The 24593-nt window shown below is 38.1% G+C and overlaps 3 protein-coding genes across 3 annotated transcripts; all 3 read left to right on the forward strand.

Moving 5' to 3' along the window:
* Nucleotides 1–1535: 1535 nt before the first annotated feature.
* On the forward strand, nt 1536–3761 carry LOC128240436 (uncharacterized). The gene is made up of 2 exons (XM_052957074.1): nt 1536–1914; nt 2590–3761. Exons 1-2 carry the CDS (start codon nt 1536–1538, stop codon nt 3759–3761), a joined length of 1551 nt encoding a protein of 516 aa, XP_052813034.1.
* LOC128240516 (uncharacterized abhydrolase domain-containing protein DDB_G0269086-like) lies at nt 3679–9268 on the forward strand. Its single transcript, XM_052957174.1, has 2 exons — nt 3679–6217; nt 9133–9268. Exon 1 carries the CDS (start codon nt 3795–3797, stop codon nt 5649–5651), a length of 1857 nt encoding a protein of 618 aa, XP_052813134.1. The 5' UTR covers nt 3679–3794; the 3' UTR covers nt 5652–6217; nt 9133–9268.
* Nucleotides 5732–9459, forward strand: LOC128240437 (uncharacterized). The gene is made up of 2 exons (XM_052957076.1): nt 5732–6217; nt 9133–9459. The coding sequence occupies exons 1-2, from the start codon at nt 5732–5734 to the stop codon at nt 9457–9459; spliced, it is 813 nt and encodes a 270-aa protein (XP_052813036.1).
* The last annotated feature ends 15134 nt before the right edge of the window (nt 9460–24593 follow it).

Consider the following 24593-nt stretch of genomic DNA (forward strand, 5'->3'; position numbering starts at 1 on the left):
AATAAAGAACACATATTTAAAAGTCGTTGATTTATCTATCATGATTTCAGTTATTTATTTTACATATTATTGATCAGCAAGCACCACCCTGTTAAATGATGCCCATATTGTATGGGGTCACCAATCATCACCATTCAACGGCGACTGACATGATAAAGCGACAAGCTTATTTGTAGAAACTGATGCCATTTAACGGTCTTTCATTTCAGGCGAATCTTGACCACCCAACCAGGAACCTGGACACCACTGACCTGGAAGCTGTAGGCTTCTCCCCGGCGGACGCCGCTAGCTCTATGCCGTCGATTCTTTCTTCCATTCTGGGTAGGTCAGGCGATACGCATGAAATACTGTCGAAACTCGCTATGTCTAAACCGTCGGTACCTCGGGAAATACTTCGAGATAACGAACACTCGATATAACAAAATACATAACATCGAGATAACAGAGATCGACATAGCGAGTTTCCACTGAAAGTAGTCAATTGTATACAACCGGTTTTTTTTTGTTAAAGCTGCACTCTCACAGATTTACCGTTTTTACATTTTTTTTTGTCTTGGTATGAGCCAATTTTTGCTGACAACATATCAGTATACGTCTTACAAGCGAGGGAAAAAATAATCACTTCATAGTCCATACGTTAAATTACTTTCTAACGTAAAACTCTAATGACAACCATATATTTACAAAATTATAAATTATCAATTTTTGAAATGTTGAAGGTTTTCCTGGTCTGCTGACACAATAGAAACAATATCTAGATAATTTATTACAACTTATTTTAATACATGCTGATTCGCGATCCGAACATATCAGATTATGTTGTGATCATCGGACTGCTATAATGCTGTTTATTTAAGGAATTGAAGTTGAGGTATTAATATATACCAATGAATTTGTGGAATACCTCTGAACTGATAAAACGATGATTTTGGTTAGTTAAATGTCGTTTTATTAAAGTAAAATGTATGTGACGTCGATGCAGTCGAAATTACTCTACATAATGTTATCTTAAAAGCATTTGTTTTGCACTGGAAATAAATTGTCCTAATTAATCTCATTTCAACTTCACCTACCGTGCACTGACTGACGAAAATGTTTCGTACACTGATGGAGCGCAATCTTAAAATATATTCGATACTAAACTCCATTCTGAAATTGAGTTTCACAAGTGTTTGCTGTAAAAGTAAAATGTTTCTATATATAGTAACATGTGTAATTATCATATATCATTTATCACGGTAGTACTCGTTATAAGCATCTTGTTGCACATAGTAAGTGTGTCTATATAAGTAAGATTTAATTTCATCAAAGGTGCAGGTGCCCAGCCCTCTGTGACTGATGCCCAACTTGACCCCGCCGAACAGAAGTCAAGGGAGCAGCTTATCAGGCAGCTGGATGAAGCAATGGGCGTTATTGGGGATAACCCTCTTAGCCCCGGTGCATCAACAGGGAAACCAAAAGGGGCACCAAACAAGGCTTAACAGCAGCAACAAAGTGTTGCAATTGCATTCGGTGAATCAAGTATGACAGGAACAATGGATTTCCTAAAGCCGAAGAATCAACAGGGACAGTTTACTGATGGTAGTTTATTGTCCAACACCCCAGGACAACAACAAGAACAGACGATTGGTGGTTTGGATCAGAGTATGTTCGGACAGGATCTTAACATGTTCGGCTATGACATGAACACAGCGCAGACAGAGCCGGATATTCCATCCAAGCAACAAAGGACAAAACCACAACCAGCCAAGCCTGAGTCTCCTAAATCTCCCCAGGCATCAGAGTTAGAAAAACTTCTCCAAGGTACAGGTTTGGACATGACCAGCCTCCAGGCCGTTGGAATCAGTATAGAGGACCTTATAGGAGCTCCCTCGCAATCACAACCGACTACATCTACAACCACTAAACCTACGAGTAAGCGTTTAAATAAACATGTGTTTCAAAGGGGGTAACCCCAATGTTTCACTGACCGTCCAAAGGGGGTAACCCCAATGTTTCACTGACTGCCCAAAGGGGAAAGGGGGTAACCCCAATGTTTCACTGACCGTCCAAAGGGGGTAACCCCAATGTTTCACTGACCGCTTAAAGGGGGTAACCCCAATGTTTCACTGACCTTCCGAAGCGGGAAACCCAATGTTTCACTGACCGTCCAAAGGGGGTAACTCAATGTTTGTTAATAAAGCTTTTTGGATGCCTGTCTGTGTGGCCATCCTGTGTTGTTTGCACTTTATTTCTCTGTTAGTGTCACTTGGGTCCAGGTTGTGTCGTTCTAAACATGGAATTTGCTATAATTTCTACTAATGAGCTAAGTTCCATAGTCTTTTTACTGTATTGTCAGTTTTATATAGTTGGTCTTGCCTCTGTTTAAACGCCAAACAATTAAAATTTGATAAAGTTCAGTTTGTAGCTGACAAAATATGAGCATGATATTTGATACAGCGAACAATAGTGTAGCTTTATGTTAGGAGGTTCCAAACATTTAAACTGCAGTTGTGATCTTGTAACAGGATACATTCATTTTTGCAAAATGTATCTGTTTAAACTGATTCTTTATGTATTATTCAAATACATTCTTCTTATGTTCTTCAGTGAAGCCAGCTACCACTCCGGCTCCAATAGAGACACCAGTCGATATTGGTATGGCAGGCATGACATTAGAACATATGATGACCATTCTTAACATGGAACAACAGTTAAAAGGTTTAGGGGCGTCCACGGAACCAACTGGGACGCTTTCTGACCCCTTATATCCCGCACAACTCGGTAAAGCGGCGCCGCCCAATCCGACTCAGCAGGTTGTTGAAGTGCGACCCGATTCCGCCCAAGTTGGTGATTTCTCGTCACAATCGATCGAGCCAAATCTCATGGGTCTACCAGAACAGACAAAGACATACGATTCTCAGAACCAGCCTTTACAACATGCACAAAACTTAAATTTTAAACAAGGTATGTTTGATGTAATAGAAACGAAAACCAAGGTTATTGATGGTCCTTCAAGAACTGACGCTTCTCTTAAAAGTGATCGAACGAACACCCAAGGGCACAACCCGGATAAAGTTACCATGAAAACCCTACAATACCCACCCATATCTGGTACACAGTATCCACCCCTTCCAGAAACACATTATTCACCAGTGGACAAGTCAAATCCGTTTGAAACAATCCTCTTGGAAGCCACTAATACCGGGCCCGTTGTTGAACGCAAGGGTAACTCAGGTTCAGGCTCTTCGTCCTCTTCAATGTCACAAGCCTCTTCGCAGTCGTCTATGAATTTTATGGGAATGTTTGGCGGGTTGTCTGACGGATATAATCAGGGGAAGGGTACCAATCCTGGTCCTGAAGCTTTTGCTCAGTCTGGTCCATCATCTTTGACTGCAGAACAACTTGATGCATATATGACTGGTTCGTTAGGCATGACAAACACTGGTCAGTTACCATCTCTCACAGGAAATGCACAAATTGAAACAATGCTTGAAACTTCATCGTCAACTAAAGCGACTGAACCTTCTTACACTGCACCATCAGGAATTATGGCTGATGTGGCAACAAATGGGACAGCCTCTCTGGAGTTTACACAAAAAGAGCTTGCGGCTATGGAGAACGATCCTCTGCTTGGTTTATTCGGAGGTGACTTAGGGGCTTTGCAGAATTTTATCAACCACGGTGTCATCGATCAAATGGGCGACCAGGGTATGGGGGTAGGTGCTAGAAAACTACAAGGGTCTTCACAAGTTACTGTTGAAAGAAACACACAGACATGAGCTGGTTCTTTCTTGCAAAATACTTCAGAACAAATGGATTCACAGGGAACACAGGGCACACTAGGCGATGCAGCAATGGATCAGTACTTACAGCCGAGCATGTCTGGCGCGCAGGATTCCACCGCTGCTTCCCAACAATCGGCTAGCAGTGCAACCCAAGCTGCACAAAATGAGATGATGGCATTGGAGCAATTCATGGCGGCTAACGCCGATGGAAACGCAAATAATGCATTTGCTCCGATGCAAGGTCAAGGTTATCAGGGAAATCAAAATATCGACATGGCGGCGATGCAGCAGTTTTTGACAGCCCAGGGGATGATGGGCGCTAACCCTCAACCTGAACCATCTCAAACAGACTACGGGACATTCATGGGCAATTTCCAACAATCGGGAATGGATATGGGAGCCCAGTCACCTACCATTAGCCTTGCAGACCTTTTGTCTGGTAATGTAAATATGTTAGGAGGACCAACTTTTGAATCACAATCACCATCAGCTTCTCAAAACGTGGCTACTTCTCAACAATCAACGACCGATATGTCTTACACATCGGGTCCATCGTCTTTCGGCCAGTCAGAAACGTTTGGGTCAACGTCTGTCGAGACTGGCACAATAACAGCAGGTCAGACACAAGCAAGTTCGGCAGTAGATGTTGTAGGTACAGATCAACAAATAACAGCGGGTGTTGGTGCAGGTGTTCATGCAACTGCCAAAGACCAAATATCTCCTGGAATGATTAGTGCGCCGGTTTTTGATACGCAAGCCGCACCAGATGTTGTACAGACCAGAGAGAAAGTCACACAAAAGCTAGTGACTGTAGATGGAAGTGGCAAGAGTTTGATAAACAAAAATGATCCAGTAGCGACCAAGCCTATTGAAACGCCGGTGTATCAATCAACGACCAGCATTCCTAAAGATGTTGTATCGTTCACAGATACCGCAACAAATGTATCTTCCGTACAAACGACAAATGCTGTATCCAAAGTAGATACCGTAAACGTTGTATCATCCGTAGGTACCAAAAATGTTCCGGCAGTTGACGCATCAGTATCCAGCTCAATAACAACCGGTCAGTCGTCAGTCTCATCTTATGTTGATACTGGACCAAGTCAGCGAGAGTTACAGATGATTGCAAGGGAGAGAAAGGCACAGAATGACATTCAGGAACTCATACGTCAACAAAGGGAAGAATTAAGGCGGCTCGAAGATCAGAAACGGGAGCATCAGAGACAGCTCATGCTTGAAAAGCAACGGGTTGAGTACGAAAAGCAACAGCTATCGCTTCGAAAACAGCAGATGGAGATCGAGGCAATGAGAAAGGAACAAATTTACCAGCGTCAATTAATGGAGGCACAGGGAAAGCAGATGCAAGCTGATAGATTAAGAATGGAACAAGATAGACTTGCTGCCATTGAACTTGCAAAGAAAAAGGCTGCGGAAGAAGAACGGTTAAGGCTTGAAAAAGAAAGATTGAAGGCAGGGCAAGAAAGACAACGACAGGCTGAAATAGCTTTCCAGAGGGCTCAGCAAGAAAGAATGATGCAACTGGAGTTTCAAAAACAGCAAGAAATAGAGTTGGCTCGCCAACAAGCAATAGCTGAAGAGAAGAAAAGGCTTGAACAGGAACAACTAAGGAAGGCTGAAATTGCCAAGCAAAAAGCTCTCGAAGCCGAAAAGCGACGACTCGAGGAGGAACGTAAAGAGCAAGCTGCTGCTGAGGAAGCACGCATGTTAGCAGAAATACAGGCAGCAATGATAGCTGAAGAAAAAGCAATTGCGCTGAAAGAGCAGCTGCTGATAAAGCGGCCAGAGAGAAGGCTGCAGCTGAGAAGGCTGCAGCTGAGAAGGCTGCAGCTGAGAAAGCTAAGAAAGCTGCACCGAAGAATATGACGTCTACTGATGCGGCATGGCAAGCTGTTCTAGCTGCGGCTGGTGTTACTGGCTCGCAACCTACTGACCTTGCAGCCCTAATGGGTGGAAGTGGCGCGGCCGGGATGGGAATGGATCCTGCTGCATTACTTAAGTTTCTAAATCCGCCTTCGACTCCAGCACCAATTATAACCACCCCGAAACCACGTAAAATACCCATTAGGCCTGACCCCAAAACAAGACGTGAAGTTAGGCAAATTTTCCTTGACAATATGAAGCCCGGTGTTGAACCTCTTTCAATCCTTATAGGCCTGACACCAGAGAAACTCATGCGTTCCGGAGTAAATCCCGTTATCGCAAATAGCGCTGACTTGGCGCGAATCGTACCTGCGACAGAGAGAGCCCTAGGAATACAGATTAAGATGTTACCCACACCAGGCATGCGTGGTAGTCATCCCCGTGGCGCAGTTGGTCATCCTTCCGCAATGAGAGGCGGGGCTGGTTTAGGGGGACTGCCGCCCCCTACAAGTGGGAGTTCGCGGAGACAGTTTATGATCGAGCAACGAATGATGAATGAAATGATGCAGGTATAAATGTTTTTTCATGCTTTTGGAAATATGGGGTTTTATCAGTGAAATAACAAGGAGCAAAAGAAGGAGTGAAAATATCAACTTTCAGAACTACTTTTAAAATAATTTGTAATTACTTCCCCTTGATCAATACAGAACATTTTACTTTGAACCAGAAAATATTGGCATTTTTTTAATCAAAAATATCAAAGAAATGTTTTACAAATTAAATAAATATATACATTATTTGGAAATTAACACTTTACCGTTTTTACCGGTTATCCCGTTTACCATGTTGAATTTGATTAAAACATTTTTGGTACCAGTATTCATGAGTCCGAATACAATAGCCAAAGTTTCTGGATTGTGATAAAGTCAGATAAACTTTAAAGGTTAGAGTCCTTTTCCTCGGTAGAAACTTAAATATTACAAAAACACAAGTTGTCACTTATTCCTAACATCTTGGCGTTCACAAATTGAATTATGTATAGAAGGAGAAGGTTTCATTTAAAATGGGGAAAACATAGTGAACTTGGTTTTTTTTAAATCTTTATTCGAAGCAAATAATGCTTTCCGACGTAGCATTTATGACGTTATTTATCACGTGGTATACACGCACTGAACACTTAATCTTCGATAAAATAGTGCCAGATATATATTATTTAGATAATTTTTGAAATGAATGAAGTAATTATTCGCCATTGTCGATGGCTTTATTGGTAAGCACTTACATACCATATTAGTATGGTTAGAGTTTGATAATTATAAAAATACTGCTGTGGTTCACCCACACCCTACTGAGTGCATGGTAAGAGCTCAACCTACTGGATATAGTTCTGATATTCGAATTTATGAGGTAACTAAAACAAAACAACCTCGAATCTGACACCAATTTCGACATAAGTAAACTATATGTTATTTCATACGTAGTTTTAATCAATGTTTCGGTATATCACGCTATATTGCATATAACTGGTTTGTCTGTACTGTGTAGAGGAGGTGTTGAGAATCACAACGTGTAATTGTGAGTGAATTTGTAGCTACAAGTAGATGTTTACTTTTATGTGTAGATGACCGTAAAGTTGTACTTGTATGCATAGCTACACTTAGATGTATACGTATATGTGTAGTTATACGTAGATGTGTAGTTGTATGCGTTGTGTCATGTCGATGTGTAGTTGTATGTGTGGTGTCATGTCGATGTGTAGTTGTATGTGTGGTGTCATGTCGATGTGTAGTTGTATGTGTGGTGTCATGTAGATGTGTAGTTGTATGTGTGGTGTCATGTCGATGTGTAGTTGTATGTGTGGTGTCATGTAGATGTGTAGTTGTATGTGTGGTGTCATGTCGATGTGTAGTTGTATGTGTGGTGTCATGTAAATGTGTAGTTGTATGTGTGGTGTCATGTAAATGTGTAGTTGTATGCGTGGTGTCATGTCGATGTGTAGTTGTATGTGTGGTGTCATGTCGATGTGTAGTTGTATGCGTGGTGTCATGTCGATGTGTAGTTGTATGTGTGGTGTCATGTAAATGTGTAGTTGTAAGCGTGGTAACATGTCGATGTGTAGTTGTATGTGTGGTGTCATGTCGATGTGTAGTTGTATGCGTGGTGTCATGTCGATGTGTAGTTGTATGCGTGGTGTCATATCGATGTGCGCAATTGTATGCGTGGTGTCATGTCGATGTGTAGTTGTATGCGTGGTGTCATGTAGATGTGTAGTTGTATGTGTGGTGTCATGTAGATGTGTAGTTGTATGTGTGGTGTCATGTAAATGTGTAGTTGTGTGCGTGGTGTCATGTCGATGTGCAGTTGTATGTGTGGTGTCATGTAGATGTTTAGTTGTATACGTGGTGACATGCCGATGTGTAGTTGTATGTGTGGTGTCATGTAGATGTGTAGATGTATGTGTGGTGTCATGAAGATGTGTAGTTGTATGCGTGGTGTCATGTAGATGTGTAGTTGTATGCGTTGTGTCATGTCGATGTGTAGTTGTATGGGTGGTGTCATATCGATATGTAGTTGTATGTGTGGTGTCATGTAGATGTGTATTTGTATTTGTTGTGTCATGTCGATGTGTAGTTGTATGTGTGGTGTCATGTCGATGTGTAGTTGTATGCGTGGTGTCATGTCGATGTGTAGTTGTATGTGTGGTGTCATGTCGATGTGTAGTTGTATGTGTGGTGTCATGTCGATGTGTAGTTGTATGTGTGGTGTCATGTCGATGTATAGTTGTATGTGTGGTGTCATGTCGATGTGTAGTTGTATGCGTGGTGTCATGTCGATGTGTAGTTGTATGTGTGGTGTCATGTCGATGTAGAGTTGTATGCGTGGTGTCATGTCGATGTGTAGTTGTATGCGTGGTGTCATGTCGATGTGTAGTTGTATGTGTGGTGTCATGTCGATGTGTACTTGTATGTGTAGCTACACGTATATGTGTACTTATGTGTGCAGATACCCGTATACATGCACGTGTATTTGTAACTCGTAAGGGGCTATATATATTATATAAGGTTTAGCTAAATTTAAGATCAAAATCCAAGTGCTTTGATTCGACACTTACGCTAGTTGACCAGGCTGAATGTAATCAGTAAGGAAATTTGGAAAGTGGGATAAAGATAATGATAAGCCTTCTATATTTAAGACTTGCACGATCCTACTCGGAGATGTATAAAATATTAGTTCGAAAATTGCACATTGCCATGGATATCGACAATTTGCTTTTAACGAGTTCACTGTACGAACAACTGGATGACGTAGTACAAAAATGTAGCCCACAAATTTTCGTACTGATAGTATACCGAACACATACAGTGAAAGTGTATGAGTGTGATATGTACTAAAGTCTCGAGCTGTATGCCTACACAAGCCAAGTATAAAAATGTCTTTATATTGGTTGACTACTTTAAACCCTTTTCGATATCTTTTTCTACAGTTATTTGGCTTAGGACCAGAGCCCCTGGAACCAGGTGATCCAGGCTATCAGGGGCCCGGGCAGACCACAGGTGGACCTGGGGGTGCGGCTGCTGGACCCGGGGGTCCAGGCGGTCCAGGGGTCGGGCGTTCACGGGTATCTAACCCATTTGAAATGACAGATGCACAGCAGATTGCGATGGAAAGACGGATGGGCGCCCAGGGTGGTTTTGGCGCTGCTGGCGGAGGGATGGGCGGGATGGGGCCGGAGTTTGGGGGGATGGGAGGAGGAGTAGGAGGAGCTGCCGGCGCAGCACAGAATCCGATGATGGAAATGTTGGGATTATAGTTTGGTGGCATTGGATTGTATGGGAGGATTTTCTTGTGTTAGAAAGTTACATACAGATGAGTAGTTGTCGTTTGTTAACACTAACGATTGTGGTGAATATACAAGGGCGCATTATAAAGATTTCGTGTCGGATTATAGGAAAACGGATGAGGAATAATGAATTACTTTATTCACCATTAGATACTAGTAACTTTGGTGATGTATAAATTATTTTTATAGCAATGGTCGTTTAGAATGTTTTCCTTAATTATTTTTGTATGTTAGAAACGTCACGTATTTTCGTTCATTTTCAAAGACACAGAAGGTCATAATAGTTTTAATAATGTTTCCATAAAGACAAAGCAATCTAAGTCAAACAGTCTTTATGCAATCGTCTTATTTTCTTGAATCAGACGAAAGTGTAGTGTTATCCCACGCCTATTCTTGGTTGATTTCGACTCAGCTTTGTAAAGTTCAGAGAAAAACTGTTAACATAGTTTTGAATTGTAATTATACGAAATAGGAACAGTACTACATCTATCCACGCCAAGAATAGTAAAAAAACTTGGTTTTAACAAAATAATTATTTTCTGACCTATAGAAAAATACATTCGGTAATTTCCGTCACATGATGGAAAGACAAGTTCAGTAATATCCGTAAAATGATGGAAAGCTAATTTCGGTAATTTTCGTAACATTATGGAAAGACGTGTTCGGTAATTTCCGTAACATGATGGAAAGATAAGTTCGGTAATTTCCGTAACATGCTTTCTTTTTCCAGACACGTTATCAATTTAATTGAAATTCCGATTTCAATCGGAAACAGTTTGAGAAACTTTCCTTATGTTTTGAAAATATAATCTGTGTCTCTTAAAGGGCTTTTCTCACTTACTTCATGTGTTTTCCAAGTTTTTGAAAGCGATTCATGTTTTGTCAACTCCTACTTAAAGCCATGCAATCTCAAAAAAACACATTCTACACTTTCAATAAAATATGAAGTATTTTCTGGCACATGTCATGTATTATTGATAAAGATCTTTTATTTCTTATAGTTAAAGCGACTTCTTAATAGTAACATCTTCTATCTTTACACTAGCCTTAAAAACGTGAGAAACTCCCTTTAGAAGTGTGTTACTTTTTTCTAATCATTTCCATTTATTTAGACGAGAAAAAGACGTCATATGCTGTGCTCACATTGTCAGATGTTCATTATTTTACATAAAATCACAATAAAAAGAGCGGTTACTTGTTGTTTTTCTTTTGTCCATTTCTTCTTGTCTGTTTGGTCTGTGTGTTTTCGTTGCCATGGTAAGGTCGGAATAATCATGTTACTTTGAAGCCAAGTTGACTGAAACCTCTACCTTGCTAAGAGAAATTCAGGTCTTGTTAAAATATTTCTGGGGCTGCTTCGGGTAAAGGAGATATTGGTGGGGGTGTGTGTGTTGGGGGGGGGCTTATCCTGTTACAAGTGCAATTAGGGCCATGTTGAATAAAAACCTCTTTCTTGAACTAAATAAAAACCTTTATTTTCGAGGGGGGCGGGATGGGGGGGGGCTTATCCTGTAACAGCAGGCATGTTTGGCATGAGGACATGTTGATTTATCCTCTTTCTTGAGGTTTTCCTGTTATATGAGACAGTGCAGCCGTGTTAAATAAAAACCTTTTTTGGGGCGGATCTTGTAACAAGAGACAATAGAGTCATGTTAAATAAAACCTAAAAAAAATATTTGGCCATGCTGAAAATCCACGTACAAAAATAAATAAATACCCGTATGGGACTACTTTTTTATAGTCATCACAAACTGTACAGACCGTCGTCTGCAGCAGCATAGAAAACTTGTATTGTGGTTATATTAAAAATCCAAATAAAAAATTTCGATTATGTACATATTTTAAATCACTGCGCACATATCTATGACAACCACAAATTATCACCTATCTATATGCGATGTTTTTCAATGCGCATGAAATAAAATCAACTTCTTTTAACTGAGGTTTGAGAAAAAGCATCCACCATGGTTGCTCGTGTAAGATTATAAGTATCTTCCATGGCCGAGAGTGTAAGATAGGTTCATTCCGACCAGAGCGTAGGGTGTTTTGCGGAAACTCGGTAAACCTCGTTTCCGCAAAACACCATGCGCGAGGGTCGGGATGAACCTATCTTACACGAGCGGCTATGGTAGATGCTTTTTCTCCCAACTCAGTTAAACAAAATTAAGTAAAAATGTATTTTTTTGCTGGAACTCTTTTGTGCTTAGTGAAAATAATTGCGTACGGATATGCGATAATTTTGTGGTTGTCATGGATATTCGCGCAGTGATTCAGAGTATGTAAATGGTCTGATCGGTCTTTAAATAGTTCTAAGAAGAGTGAAGCATTATTTCATGAAAGGTGCGTGAAAACTGTTTTCTGGTTACATTTGAAGCGATAAATAATTAACTAGGGTTCTAAATATTGCCACAAGACAAGGTTTCCATGATGCGCTACAGACGACAGTCTTCAACAAGGGAGGTAATTACAATGTGGTAACAATTAAAAGAAGTTCCATACGGGCATTTTATCTTCGCCCGTGGGCAAGATAAGAATTTCTAGCATGGTTAAATTAATGGATCTACTTATCTGAGGTGGGAGAAAGGTTTATCCCAACCCGAGCGTAGGGTGTTTTGCGGAATCTCGGTAAACTTCCTTTCCGCAAAACACCCTACGCTCGGGTTTGGTCGAAATCTTACACGAGCGGTCATGGAAGATATTTATAATCTAGATCATAAACTGGTTATATGTACTCACCTGTGTTACTCCCTTTAAAAACATATCTTATGACGGAGTAATGATAAACCCCCATGTACTATTTTTCCATATAAAAATAGTGTAAGAACTATGCAAATTAGGTAACCGTAACACAGACAAAATGTATTCAAATGCGCTGTCAACAAGCACAAACATATATCATAAACGATGTTTCAATATAAATCCTGTCGGTTTTAACACACACAGCTCCACGATGAAACAAATGGTAATGAAGGCTGGGCTCAATCCAACCAACCGACTCCCTGCTCACAGGGTCAGAACATACCTCGTCCAAACATTGTATGACAACAATGTTGCTGCGAACAAGATTAGATCAATATTGGGACACAATAACATTGCATCTATATGTGATTATTGCCAAGAGATCGAAGAGATCACAGTTAAAACACTCAAATAAAACACTATTTGCAGACGATGCTATATTCTTCAACAATGGAAAGAAATCGTCATACAAGAAGTTAATACATTCAATTTAATAGTTTGGTTTGACGTCAGGCTTAAAACTTAACTATTCCAAAACGTTTAATATCGACATTTACGTCAGCAAAAACTCTAGGAATCACATTGACAAACAATAATTCATTATTTTTAGCCAATAATATTATACCTAAAGTACAAGAATTAAAAAAATGTCTAAAATAGTGGCAACACAGAAAATAAACCCTGCTTGGAAAGGTCTCTGTAATTCAAATATTCGCTTTTCAAGTAAATAAATTTGATTTGATTAAAAAAGTGTTATTATTGAAAATGATTTAGTATAAGTATGTTTAAGTCATACCAATATCGCTCAAGTGACGATTGAGAGCAGCCCTGATGTTTTTCATGATGTTTTTGTGGTAAACCTTCAGTTGCATTTCAGCAGACTTGCTTTTCTCCTCCTGAGGTGCTACCTCGCAGTAAAACAGGTTGTAAAGACGTTCCTCCTGAACTGTGGCCAAATGAACGAAATCCCCATGTACAGACAAGTGCCAGTCTGGGGAAGAAATAATCATGTACCATTTTGATAAAATAATTTTAGTGGAAGTGTGTTATATTAAGCAAAACTTTAGGACCTTCTGTGATAAAAAACTGCCATAGAATCACATAAAATGTAAGGCAACAGTGAAAGGAAAACAAAATAAGTTTGATGTGTGTATATTTCTTTTTATTGTTTAATCAAATGTGCACACAAAGTTGTAAACATTGAAATATAAAACACATACATGCAAATATTTATTGTGAACTTTATAAATCTGTCATTGAAATAAACCATTTTTTGTAGAATCTATAAATATTCTAACCTTGAAATATTTTGAGGCCCCATTGAGTATTTTGCCTTGTTTTAGCTGCATGGTTTTTGTCTTCAATGTGTTTAACCTCTTCTTCTGTTTTTGGTTTAAATCGACCGAGTGACCCAGTTTCAGTTTCACTTTTAGTTTCGCTTTTGGTTTCCTTGCCTGTGTGTATGGCGTCTACATTTTCTAAGCCGGTAACTTCATTCAAAATCAACGGAAGATCTAGTTCTGATAGCATATTAAACAAATCGACATCAAATGTGCCGAAATCAGTGTCAAATGTGCCGAAATCAGCGTCAGCCATTTTAATCGTCTACAGCAAAACTTTTAATAATAAAAGTAGTACTTAGATACGCGATGACTCACGATCCGAACATTTCCGAAGATGTTGCGTTCATCGATTGATGAACGCAATTGCCCAAAGGCAGTTCATTGAAGGAATGGAAGTTTAGGTGTAAATATACTATTTTTAAGTCTCTGTGCAACGTTTTATAATAATTATAGAGTCTCATTTAAATTCATTATCTCTGCGCATTCTCATTAAAATAAATAACCACAGTAGACGTTTTACGAACAGTTGCAAAGTGTTATTAGATACGTTTGGATACGCCAATAGCAAAAATGGTGAAGGCATTTTGGGGATTATGCATTGTAATGATCTGTATGACTTTAGCCTCGATAAGCGACGCCAGGTACGGGCGGCGCCAAAAAAGTCGTAGAGCACGTGTGGACCCCGCCCTCTGTACACCGGAAGTTGCGCCTTACGGGTGTCTAGCGGTACCTCGCGATTGTGATGTCATCGATATTCAGACGTTTCGTAACGTTGTAAGTGTGTTTTGTTATGCATACCATGCGCCATATTATTGCATAGTTTAAGGGAGCTCAGGACGAATATGGTTGGTTTTTGAGCAGGTTTTCGGAACATTCACTTATATTATTTATCAGTTTAAATATGGGTACTATTGTACATCATAAAGAATAAACATTGTTTTGAAAAATGCCCGGATGTTATTAGAGCTACACTTTCAGTGACTGACAGTTTTGACCTTTCTCATATTTTCGTCTTAGAATCAGCCGAGTTTGGCCTGAATGACTTTGATTCAGCCATATAATAAAAACTCACAAAATAACAGAACTCAATTGTTTGGAAAACGGCTGGAATTTCATTTTTCTTAGTGTTAGTAACGCTTTTAGCCATCAAATATCAATTTTCGAACGTTATTATAAAATATAAATTACAGCAGCTTTATATTACTTGTTTCCTGACGTTGACGCAAACATTGGCTCATTCCAAGGCAAAAACAAAAGTTTTCAAAACAATCAATCTGTGAGAGTGCAAGCCTTACTTCTGAACCTTATGGACAGGAATGTATTTACAAATCCTCCTCATTGGGCTCTATGTGATTCATATTTGTCGTTTTTTTTTTTTTCAAATTTAGGAGTGCAGCGTTCCATTATCAACATATTTTTTGGAAAACGGAATTCACAGGATGAAAACGTTGCGATACTTGGACAAACTCAAAGCAATTTTTTATCATTGTATCTCTTTGATAACACGAAAAATAGAACTTTTCTGACTTTCATTTCATCCGCAGAACAAAATGAACACACAAGCTGGCTATATTGGGTTTGCCCTTTTCATTAGAGTAACCTAAATACTGGCTTAATTCCAGTTCTTAAAATACATCAAATAATAACAAACTGTCGTTACAAAAATAATAACTTTACGATAAGGATCTTTTATAAAACAGGTCCCTGGTCTCTCGAAACGTCTTTAATCTCTAATAACAGGATTAAGCTAAGCTCACTATTTTTTATTTTCCTATAATTAGTGTTATATTTACTTCTTTAAGATTTTTAGCCTTTAAATAAGAATTATCCTCATGATAATTAAAATAAACCATTTTTTATTTATCAAAAACAAATTTTAGTACGTATTTTGACTTATTGAAGTAAGCTACTTAAGCCAGTTTAACATAAGAAGTTTCGAGAAATTGGGGCCTGGTGATCTGACAATATTGAGCGACGTCATGCTATTCGCACACGCTAAGCGCCGAGGTAGCAGGACTATAATAGTTAAATTTTCCCAATGATTCAATGTGCTGACAGTCCCAGAAAGCATCCCAATACATTCGGTTTTGCTGGACTAAGTATTTTATATTATTGAATATTTTGATATAAACTTGTATAAAAACGTATATTCATAAAGCACATGCGTTCCAGTTTGGCCCTTGGCAACTTGTTATCTACAAATTTTGAAACGCCCTTCCGCAAATAACATATCGATTTTACGAGTTAAATATACGTTAAATGATTCAAATTAAGCTGACTTATAGGCTATGGGATGGGCCAGATAGAAGAATGGTCCGACAGTTGCGTAGCCATGGTTAATTCGGGATTACGCAGATCGATGCCGGACAGCATGTTAAGCCCTTCACCCCTACTTCCCCACCCCCTTCGCTTTTTATTTCAAATTCGGGGATTTTGGTATGACAAAAAATCGACCTGTCAAAATTTCATTACGCAAATGAATATCTAGCTCCTGAGTGGTGACATTTTCTACGGCTAAATTTTATGACGGTAAAATGAAAAGTTAACACTTCCTGCCCATTTCCCCTTGACATTAAAGCTGCACTCTCACAGATCAACCGTTTTTACAACTTTCTTTTATGTTTTGTCTTGGAAAAAGCCAATTTAGCGTAAATGTCTGGAAACCGTTGATATAAAACTGCCGACAAAAGATAAGATCGCACTTTCCATATGAAGGTTCGACAATTAATGTTTTAAGGCTTAAAGCGTTACTTACGCTTAAAAACGTAGAAAACATTATTTTTTAATGCAAATATGAAGATTGCAATCTGACCGATTTTCAGTAGTCTTTTTGTTCCCACTTTCAGATATCGACGCAAAAATAAGTTTATTCCAATACAATAAAAATATAAAAAGTTGTCAAAAGTGTAAATCTGTGCGAGTGCACCTTATACTAAGAAATAAATTCATTACAAAAGAAAACAAACGTTAAACATTTTAAGGTAATGTACAAATGCTTACGGATAATTTATACTTTGTTTTGATTGAAAAGAACCAATCCGTAATTGAACAATTCTTACCTCAATATCAGCTTGAAATAACACATAATTGATGAAAATGTCCATTTCCATTTCAAAATGGCAGAAGCATTAAATGAAAGATACGAAACGGACTTTATAGCCTGTTTGTGCTATAAGCTGCACTCTCACAGATTGACCGTTCTGAATTCCTTTGATATTTGTCTTTTAATGAAACAATTTTGGCCTGCATATTTATAATATTTACGTTCGGAAATGGAAGTTTTATAGCTAAAAGCGTTACTAACGCTTGAAGAAAGATCAGTTTTATAATCATCAGTTTACGAACGTAAATATCATCAACTGCTGGTAGGGAGTTAAAATCACTGCTTTCCGGACACAAAAAATAAAACAGTTGTTAAAACGGTCCATCTCTACGAGTGCACCTTTAAGCCCAAAATCGCCATTGAAATTGACCTTCAGAAAACACAGTAGTATAGAACTACCCATCATGAGAGGGGTATTGGTTACCGACATTCTACAAGTCAAGGAATTCAAAAGTATGCGCGCCCCTCTCACAGGAGCCGAAATGATAAGGCCCCAAACGGTATAAGAGATTATAGTGATTCTAGTGTAATGTATGTATGGTTGTACTACACTATTAACATGAACAGTTCACTCCAACAATTTGACGTGGTTTTCTCATTGGATACGCTACTGGTTACAATGTAACATGAATAATTGCTGTAACAGTTGTATTTTAATTGTGCTTTTTTAGATTAACGGGAACGTGAACTCCATATTGTGGAGAATTGACGCCGTGAGGTTTCTCAAGGACGGCCTCCTGCCCACCTATGTCGTTAACATCGGATATGAGATCACTGATCGAAACACGACACGGATTGGGTTCAAGTATAGGTACTGGTTACATTTCAAGACCTTAAAGGTACAATAAAACACACATTTCAAGACATATCAAGACTAACCTACAACCTAACGTTTAAGAAGGCGAGCGTTTAAAAAAACGCTAGCAAACGTTTTGTTTTGTATTCGTGTTGCAACGGAGCGCATACACTGCTAGCGGGGAACCAAGCAAACGTTCGCCGTTAACGTGCTTACTGAAGGCATGGCTAGTTTAAAGCCCTAGTTAACTTTTTCGCTGATCATTCCAACGCGGTAACTCCAACATCTATTAGATCAGCGTGTGTATACCACGTGATAAATTGCGTCATAAATGCTATGTCGGAAGGCAATATTTTGCTTCAAATGAATACTTTAAACAAAGATAGCTTCACTATTCCATCACCATTTGAAATGAAACATACCTCAGTCTACGCCGCTTACGGAGTCCCGCCCTCGGTCTTTTACCAGAGTTCGATTGAGAATTTAGTTTCTTAAAACACTTCGACAAACCTTTTCAAATTATGGCCGTCTGACGGAGGACTGTCAAAACATTGTTTTGGAAACAGGTTTGTCGAAGAGTTTGATAAAACTAATCACCTTATCAAACTCCGGTGATAAAACGAAAGCGGGGCTCTTTAAGCCGCATAGACTGCCCTTTGTTTTATTTAAAATGGTGTAGTAAAAGAAAAGTTCTGGGTCCAACATTCGTTAAAACGGATGATATGACAGTTTTAACTTTGAAATTGTGATTAACTGCTTCTTGCACCAACATCTATCAGATATTCAATTACATTTATAGTCGGTTATTGTTGTTATGTGGCGTTGTGTGTCCTCGTTGAGAGGGTTTTATCAATAATACAATAAAAGCTAAGCAGCCTATATCATTGTGAAAAAAATTAAACTGGGGCCAGCATTTGTTAAAAAGGATGGTATTGCAGGTTTCAGCCTTAAGATTGTTGTTAACTGCGTCTTCCATTACCTTTGCAGAACAGAAAATGTATCGGGACCCAACTGTGTTTTGCTCCAGGCCACGAATGATGTACCAGAGGGCACGCTGGCCAGCAGAGATCGCGTAATAATGAATTTCGGTATAATAATTATATCTTGTTCTGGGTGTCGTAGGTATTCCTGAAGATCTGAGTAACTATGCATGCAATATCATACATTGAGACAATTTACTTCTAAGAAGTGCCACATTTGATGAGGAACATTTGCATCGATAGGTTAAATAATTAAAATTAAAATCACGTGACCAATCAGTCTAACTGAACGTTTGAAAGCTAATACAATGTATAAGCAAAAATATTGATCATACACTATATTCTCGGTTTAAATTTGTTTTTGACGTCAACATATCCATATCGACGGGTGAATGCGAATAGGTTAAAAGTCACATTAAATAAAGAAAAAGAAAGAACCTTTTCACTTTCATGTAGACCTTGTGATTGGGCCCCCGATCAATGCCACACCCTTCCGAATGTGGTTCGTGTCCGACAATCCGGAACAATACTTCTTTGAGTTTGGCTGTATCGATAGGAACACCGTTAGGAATGGCGTATGCTATGGCCGATGGTATGTTGACATCATAATGAGCGAGGGAAAACTCGACAATCCACCCATGCACCTCATTGTCCGAGAACTGTGGCAGAAATTTGGGCTAAAATTTGACGACCCAAGGAATACCTTTCTGTGGATTGGATATGGTATGTTTATCCATAGACAAAAATTATATGTACTTAAAACCACAGTGATTTGGTGGGAATGAGCTGAATTTTGACCTTTACAATATTTAGTGACATTTAACCTAAAAAACCCTAAAATATTCTTTTTTTTCTTCAGATTCATCAAAGGGGTCACCAACTATCTAGCATAAATATCTATTAATTACTGCACTTTAACAAAGTCAGAAAATCTCGTATTGTCTAAATAGAGAAAATGTTTATATATTTTAGGTTATTTTAGGTTAAATGTCACTAAATTTTGTAAAGGTCAAAATTCAGCTAATCCCCACCAAATCACTAAAACTCGTACATTACTCGTATATCAATCGTATCTGTTGTGATTTGCATAGTAGACAATATAATTCAAACTAAACTATTTTGAACCCACATTAAGGAACAAATAGTAACATTTAAAATGTGTTTGAATATGTATGTGTTTTCTTTCAGAGTGCCCAGGGGACATACTGCCTTAACCCAACATTAGACCAATAATTAACTCTTCATTTTACTCCAAGACCAAACCAGGAACCAACGATAAACACCTCACCATACTCCAAGTTCAAACCTGGGACCAATAGTAAACACCTCATCATAGTCCAAGATCAAACCTGGGATAAATAATAAACACCTCATCTTACAATCCAAGATCAAACCAGTGACCAATAATAAACAACACTTCATACTCCAATATCAAACCAGGGACCAATAATAAACAACACTTCATACCCCAATATCAAACCAGGGACCAATAATAAACAACACTTCATACTCCAATATCAAACCAGGGACCAATAATAAACAACACTTCATACTCCAATATCAAACCAGGGACCAATAATAAACAACACTTCATACTCCAATATCAAACCAGGGACCAATAATAAACAACACTTCATACTCCAATATCAAACCAGGGAACAATAATAAACAACACTTCATACTCCAATATCAAACCAGGGACCAATGATAAACAACACTTCATACTCCAATATCAAACCAGGGACCAATAATAAACAACACTTCATACTCCAATATCAAACCAGGGACCAATAACAAACAACACTTCATACTCCAATATCAAACCAGGGACCAATAATAAACAACACTTCATACTCCAAGATCAATCCAGGGATCAATAATGAACAACACCTTATACTCCAATATCAAACCAGGGACCAATAATAAAATCATATCTTACTCCAATATCAAACCAGGGACCAATAATAAACAACACTTCATACTCCAATATCAAACCAGTGACCAATAATAAACAACACTTCATACTTCAATATCAAACCAGGGACCAATAATAAACAACACTTCATACTCCAATATCAAACCAGGGACCAATAATAAACAACACTTCATACCCCAATATCAAACCAGGGACCAATAATAAACAGCACTTCATACCCCAATATCAAACTAGGGACCAATAATAAACAACACTTCATACCCCAATATCAAACCAGGGACCAATAATAAACACAACTTCTTACTCCAATATCAAACCAGGGACCAATAATAAACAACACTTCATACTCCAATATCAAACCAGGGACCAATAATAAACAACACTTCATACCCCAATATCAAACCAGTGACCAATAATAAACAACACTTCATACTTCAATATCAAACCAGTGACCAATAATAAACAACACTTCATACTCCAATATCAAACCAGGGACCAATAATAAACAACACTTCATACCCCAATATCAAACCAGGGACCAATAATAAACAACACTTCACAGTCCAATATCAAACCAGGGACCAATAATAAACAACACTTCATACTCCAATATCAAACCAGGGACCAATAATAAACAACACTTCATACTCCAATATCAAACCAGGGACCAATAATAAACAACACTTCATACCCCAATATCAAACCAGGGACCAATAATAAACAACACTTCATACTCCAATATCAAACCAGGGACCAATAATAAACAACACTTCATACTCCAATATCAAACCAGGGACCAATAATAAACAACACTTCATACTCCAATATCAAACCAGGGACCAATAATAAACAACACTTCATACTCCAATATCAAACCAGGGACCAATAATAAACAACACTTCATACTCCAATATAAAACCTGGGACCAATAATAAACAACACTTCATACTCCAATATCAAACCAGGGACCAATAATAAACAACACTTCATACTCCAATATCAAACCAGGGACCAATAATAAACAACACTTCATACTCCAATATCAAACCAGGGACCAATAATAAACAACACTTCAATCTCCAATATCAAACTAGGGACCAATAATAAACAACACTTCATACTCCAATATCAAACCAGATACCAATAACAAACAACTCATCATACTGCAAGATCATACCTGGAACCAATAATAAATATGGTATCATTCTCCAAGACAATTCTTGGCACCTACAATTAACACTCTTTACTCAGTTATCATACCTGGGACCAATAATAATCATTATACCCCAAAATCGTATATAGGACCTATAACAAACACTTCATCATACCCAAAGATATTATCTACGACCAATAATAAACACTTCGTCAGATTCCAAGATTAAACCTGGGGCAAATAATAAACACCTAATAATTATTCAATATTAAACATCGGACTAATTACAAACACTTCATCATACTCAAAGATAGAACTTTGGCCAATACGATACGATACGATAAGTAAGCACTTCACCATACTTCAAGATCAAACATTGAGCCAATGTTTAACACTCTAATATTAAACCTGGATCATTAATTATTACGTATACATACTCCATATCAAACCTTGGACAAATAATAAACACTTCTTCATAGTTCAATATCAAATCTATTCTATTAATAAACAACACATCATACTCCCAGATTATACCTGGGACTAATTATAAACACTATGTTATACTCAAAGATCAAACTGGGACCATAATAAACACTTTGTCGTACTTCAAGATCAGAACTGGTACCAATAATAAACAATTAGTCATATTCCGTAATTAAACAGGGACTAATAGTAGACACTTAGTCGAACCCCAAGATCAAACCTGGACCATTCATCAACATTTCGTCATATTCCAAGATCAAACGTGGGACTCCAGATCAAACCAATAATTAGTACGTGTTTGTAGTTCTAAATGATAAAGACCTTAACTCTTATTTTATTTGTTATTGCAAGCTGTTTTATACGCCTTTCCCCTTTCGTATGTACTGGGTTTAACACGTATATCACTAATAACCTAATGTAGCCAAAATGTTTACATTTAATAACATAAATCTAGTACACATCCCAGCGTCATTTAAGTGCTTTCTGATATTAAGTAACATTTCTGCTGGCACTTTGACTTTCTATTTGACTTTGAGTGTGTGCATACATAACAGTTTATTATGATAACAGTCAATTATTATTTACGTATGCCAACCATAACCTCACACATATAGGTGAAAACCTGGTACCCTTTAATGAATAAAATGTTTCAGTTGCATAATATTTAAAACATCATGTTCAGTTATAAGGTTCCAAAGTTCATTGCCGCAAAGAGGACTAGAGGACCTTATCCGAGTGCGAGTTTAAATTAAATGATACACCAAATATGTGTTTCTTGGTCTACACAAGCACAATAGATTTATTGTCATTAAAATCTTACATGCATTGCAATAGTGAAATACCGTGTCAGACATACGCTGCATTTAAGGGATGATACTGTGTCTAAGCAGATATCGACCAATAATGGTTGATAACAACATCATCCAAAGTTGCTATATTAAAGTATGTATGGGAGTTCATTTATTTAAGCAACATATACCGAGCCGGATTTACTTTAAAACAGTCCGTTCCTGGTGCCCTTCTGAGTGATAGGCATCTCTCTAGCCAAGAAATCCCACGTTACTCTTCTTTTCAATTTGATGAGAAACAGTTAGCTGTTTGTAATATGTATCCAATATTTTTCTGGAACTGCTTTTTACTACAATTGAAACTGCGTTTGCTATAAACAATTGTTTATTTAAGATGAAATTTTCGAAGGGTTTGTTGACCCATATAATAAGAGGTCTTAAGTAGCTTAACCACCCTTAGTAGCACCCACCTATGCGAGTTTAAGAACTTCATTTAGGAGATTTCCAGGTTCTGTAAGGTTAGCATAATGCAGGTAAGCCACTAGCCCGACGAGATTGTTAAAGTATCTTGCGACTACGTGTTTTTGTTGGTTTATGCTAAATAAGTATATTCTGATTGTGAAAACAGCTTAAAGCTGATATGATTCACTCTCGTACCATTTCCTGTGCAGAAACCACTAATATACCCCTTTTAAGTGGCAATGAGAAGGTTCCCCTGGTTTGGATCGAGCCAACAACCGCGTTGGTGAGGTGCAGATAGTTTTACTACTAGACCACTCTCACCCTCTTTTTTCTGTTGCGAAATAATTTCAAGTAAAGCATATTATATATATCCAGTTCTGTTGCTATTTTTTTGGCAAATAAATTTATGTCAGTACTCCATTGACTTGTTTCAATGTAGCCCTCTAAATTGCCTCTAAGCTGCTTGGTAATTTCGGAAAAGTACGTGCTGGCCTTTTAGGGACGTTTGGGCGTTCCTCTCCGACATTGTGTCTGCGTTAGTTTAAGTAACTTGCTGGTCCCAGAAGGCTTGGTAAGTTGTTGAAGCGACTGTGATTCTTCTGCAGCTTACAAAGTGCAAGTTATAATTGCATGTAACTGTTTCGTTAATCTCCGTAATACGTAAGACGCGGTAATTAATCTCTTGTAAAAAAGTTGCATACTATTTGTGTTGAACGTGAGCCAAGCAAAATTACTACGTTGGGGCTGTTATTGATAAGATGAAGTGTAAAGGCACGTATTTAGACTTAAGTATACTTTCACTGTCTCCTTATATGAATTTTAATACACTGTATTCGATGGCGTATATGACCCTCCATGTATCTTCAGTTTATGTCGAACAGAAATGGTATGTTTTCTGTAATTTGTGTTAATATACCTACTGTACTTTGATTAAAGCTGTCGATATATTGACCGTTAAGACCCCTGAAACAACAGCGCTTCCCTTCCATAAATGTAAAAAACGTTTGTATTGCTCGCGGCGATGTCGGGGTTGTTGAAAAAATCCGGTTTTCTTGGCCAGTTGTAAATACATTGTCAAGTGTCAATACAGCAGTTTGTATATATGATTTCCATGTCATCTTTTTATCAATTCTTTTATGATGAAGTAATTTACATTATGCAGATTCAATCAATTGAATTGTGATGATTTTGAAACAAACAACAACAGCATGTAAGAAAAGCCCTGAAAGCGTTGAAAGGCTGTAGGCGCGACAAGCGGGACATTCCTTTTGTTACAATTCTCTCGACAGGACCAATCCCAATAATATTTATAGGGACCCCA

This window comes from Mya arenaria, chromosome 7 (genome assembly GCF_026914265.1).
Source record: "Mya arenaria isolate MELC-2E11 chromosome 7, ASM2691426v1".
Classification (NCBI taxonomy): domain Eukaryota; kingdom Metazoa; phylum Mollusca; class Bivalvia; order Myida; family Myidae; genus Mya; species Mya arenaria.

Coding starts and splice junctions, on each gene's coding strand:
- LOC128240436 (XM_052957074.1), top strand. CDS start 1,536: ATGGATTTCCTAAAGCCGAAGAATCAACAGGGACAGTTTACTGATGGT. Junction 1,915..2,589: donor TACAACCACTAAACCTACGA/GTAAGCGTTTAA, acceptor TATGTTCTTCAG/TGAAGCCAGCTACCACTCCG.
- LOC128240516 (XM_052957174.1), top strand. CDS start 3,795: ATGGATTCACAGGGAACACAGGGCACACTAGGCGATGCAGCAATGGAT.
- LOC128240437 (XM_052957076.1), top strand. CDS start 5,732: ATGGGTGGAAGTGGCGCGGCCGGGATGGGAATGGATCCTGCTGCATTA. Junction 6,218..9,132: donor TGATGAATGAAATGATGCAG/GTATAAATGTTT, acceptor CTTTTTCTACAG/TTATTTGGCTTAGGACCAGA.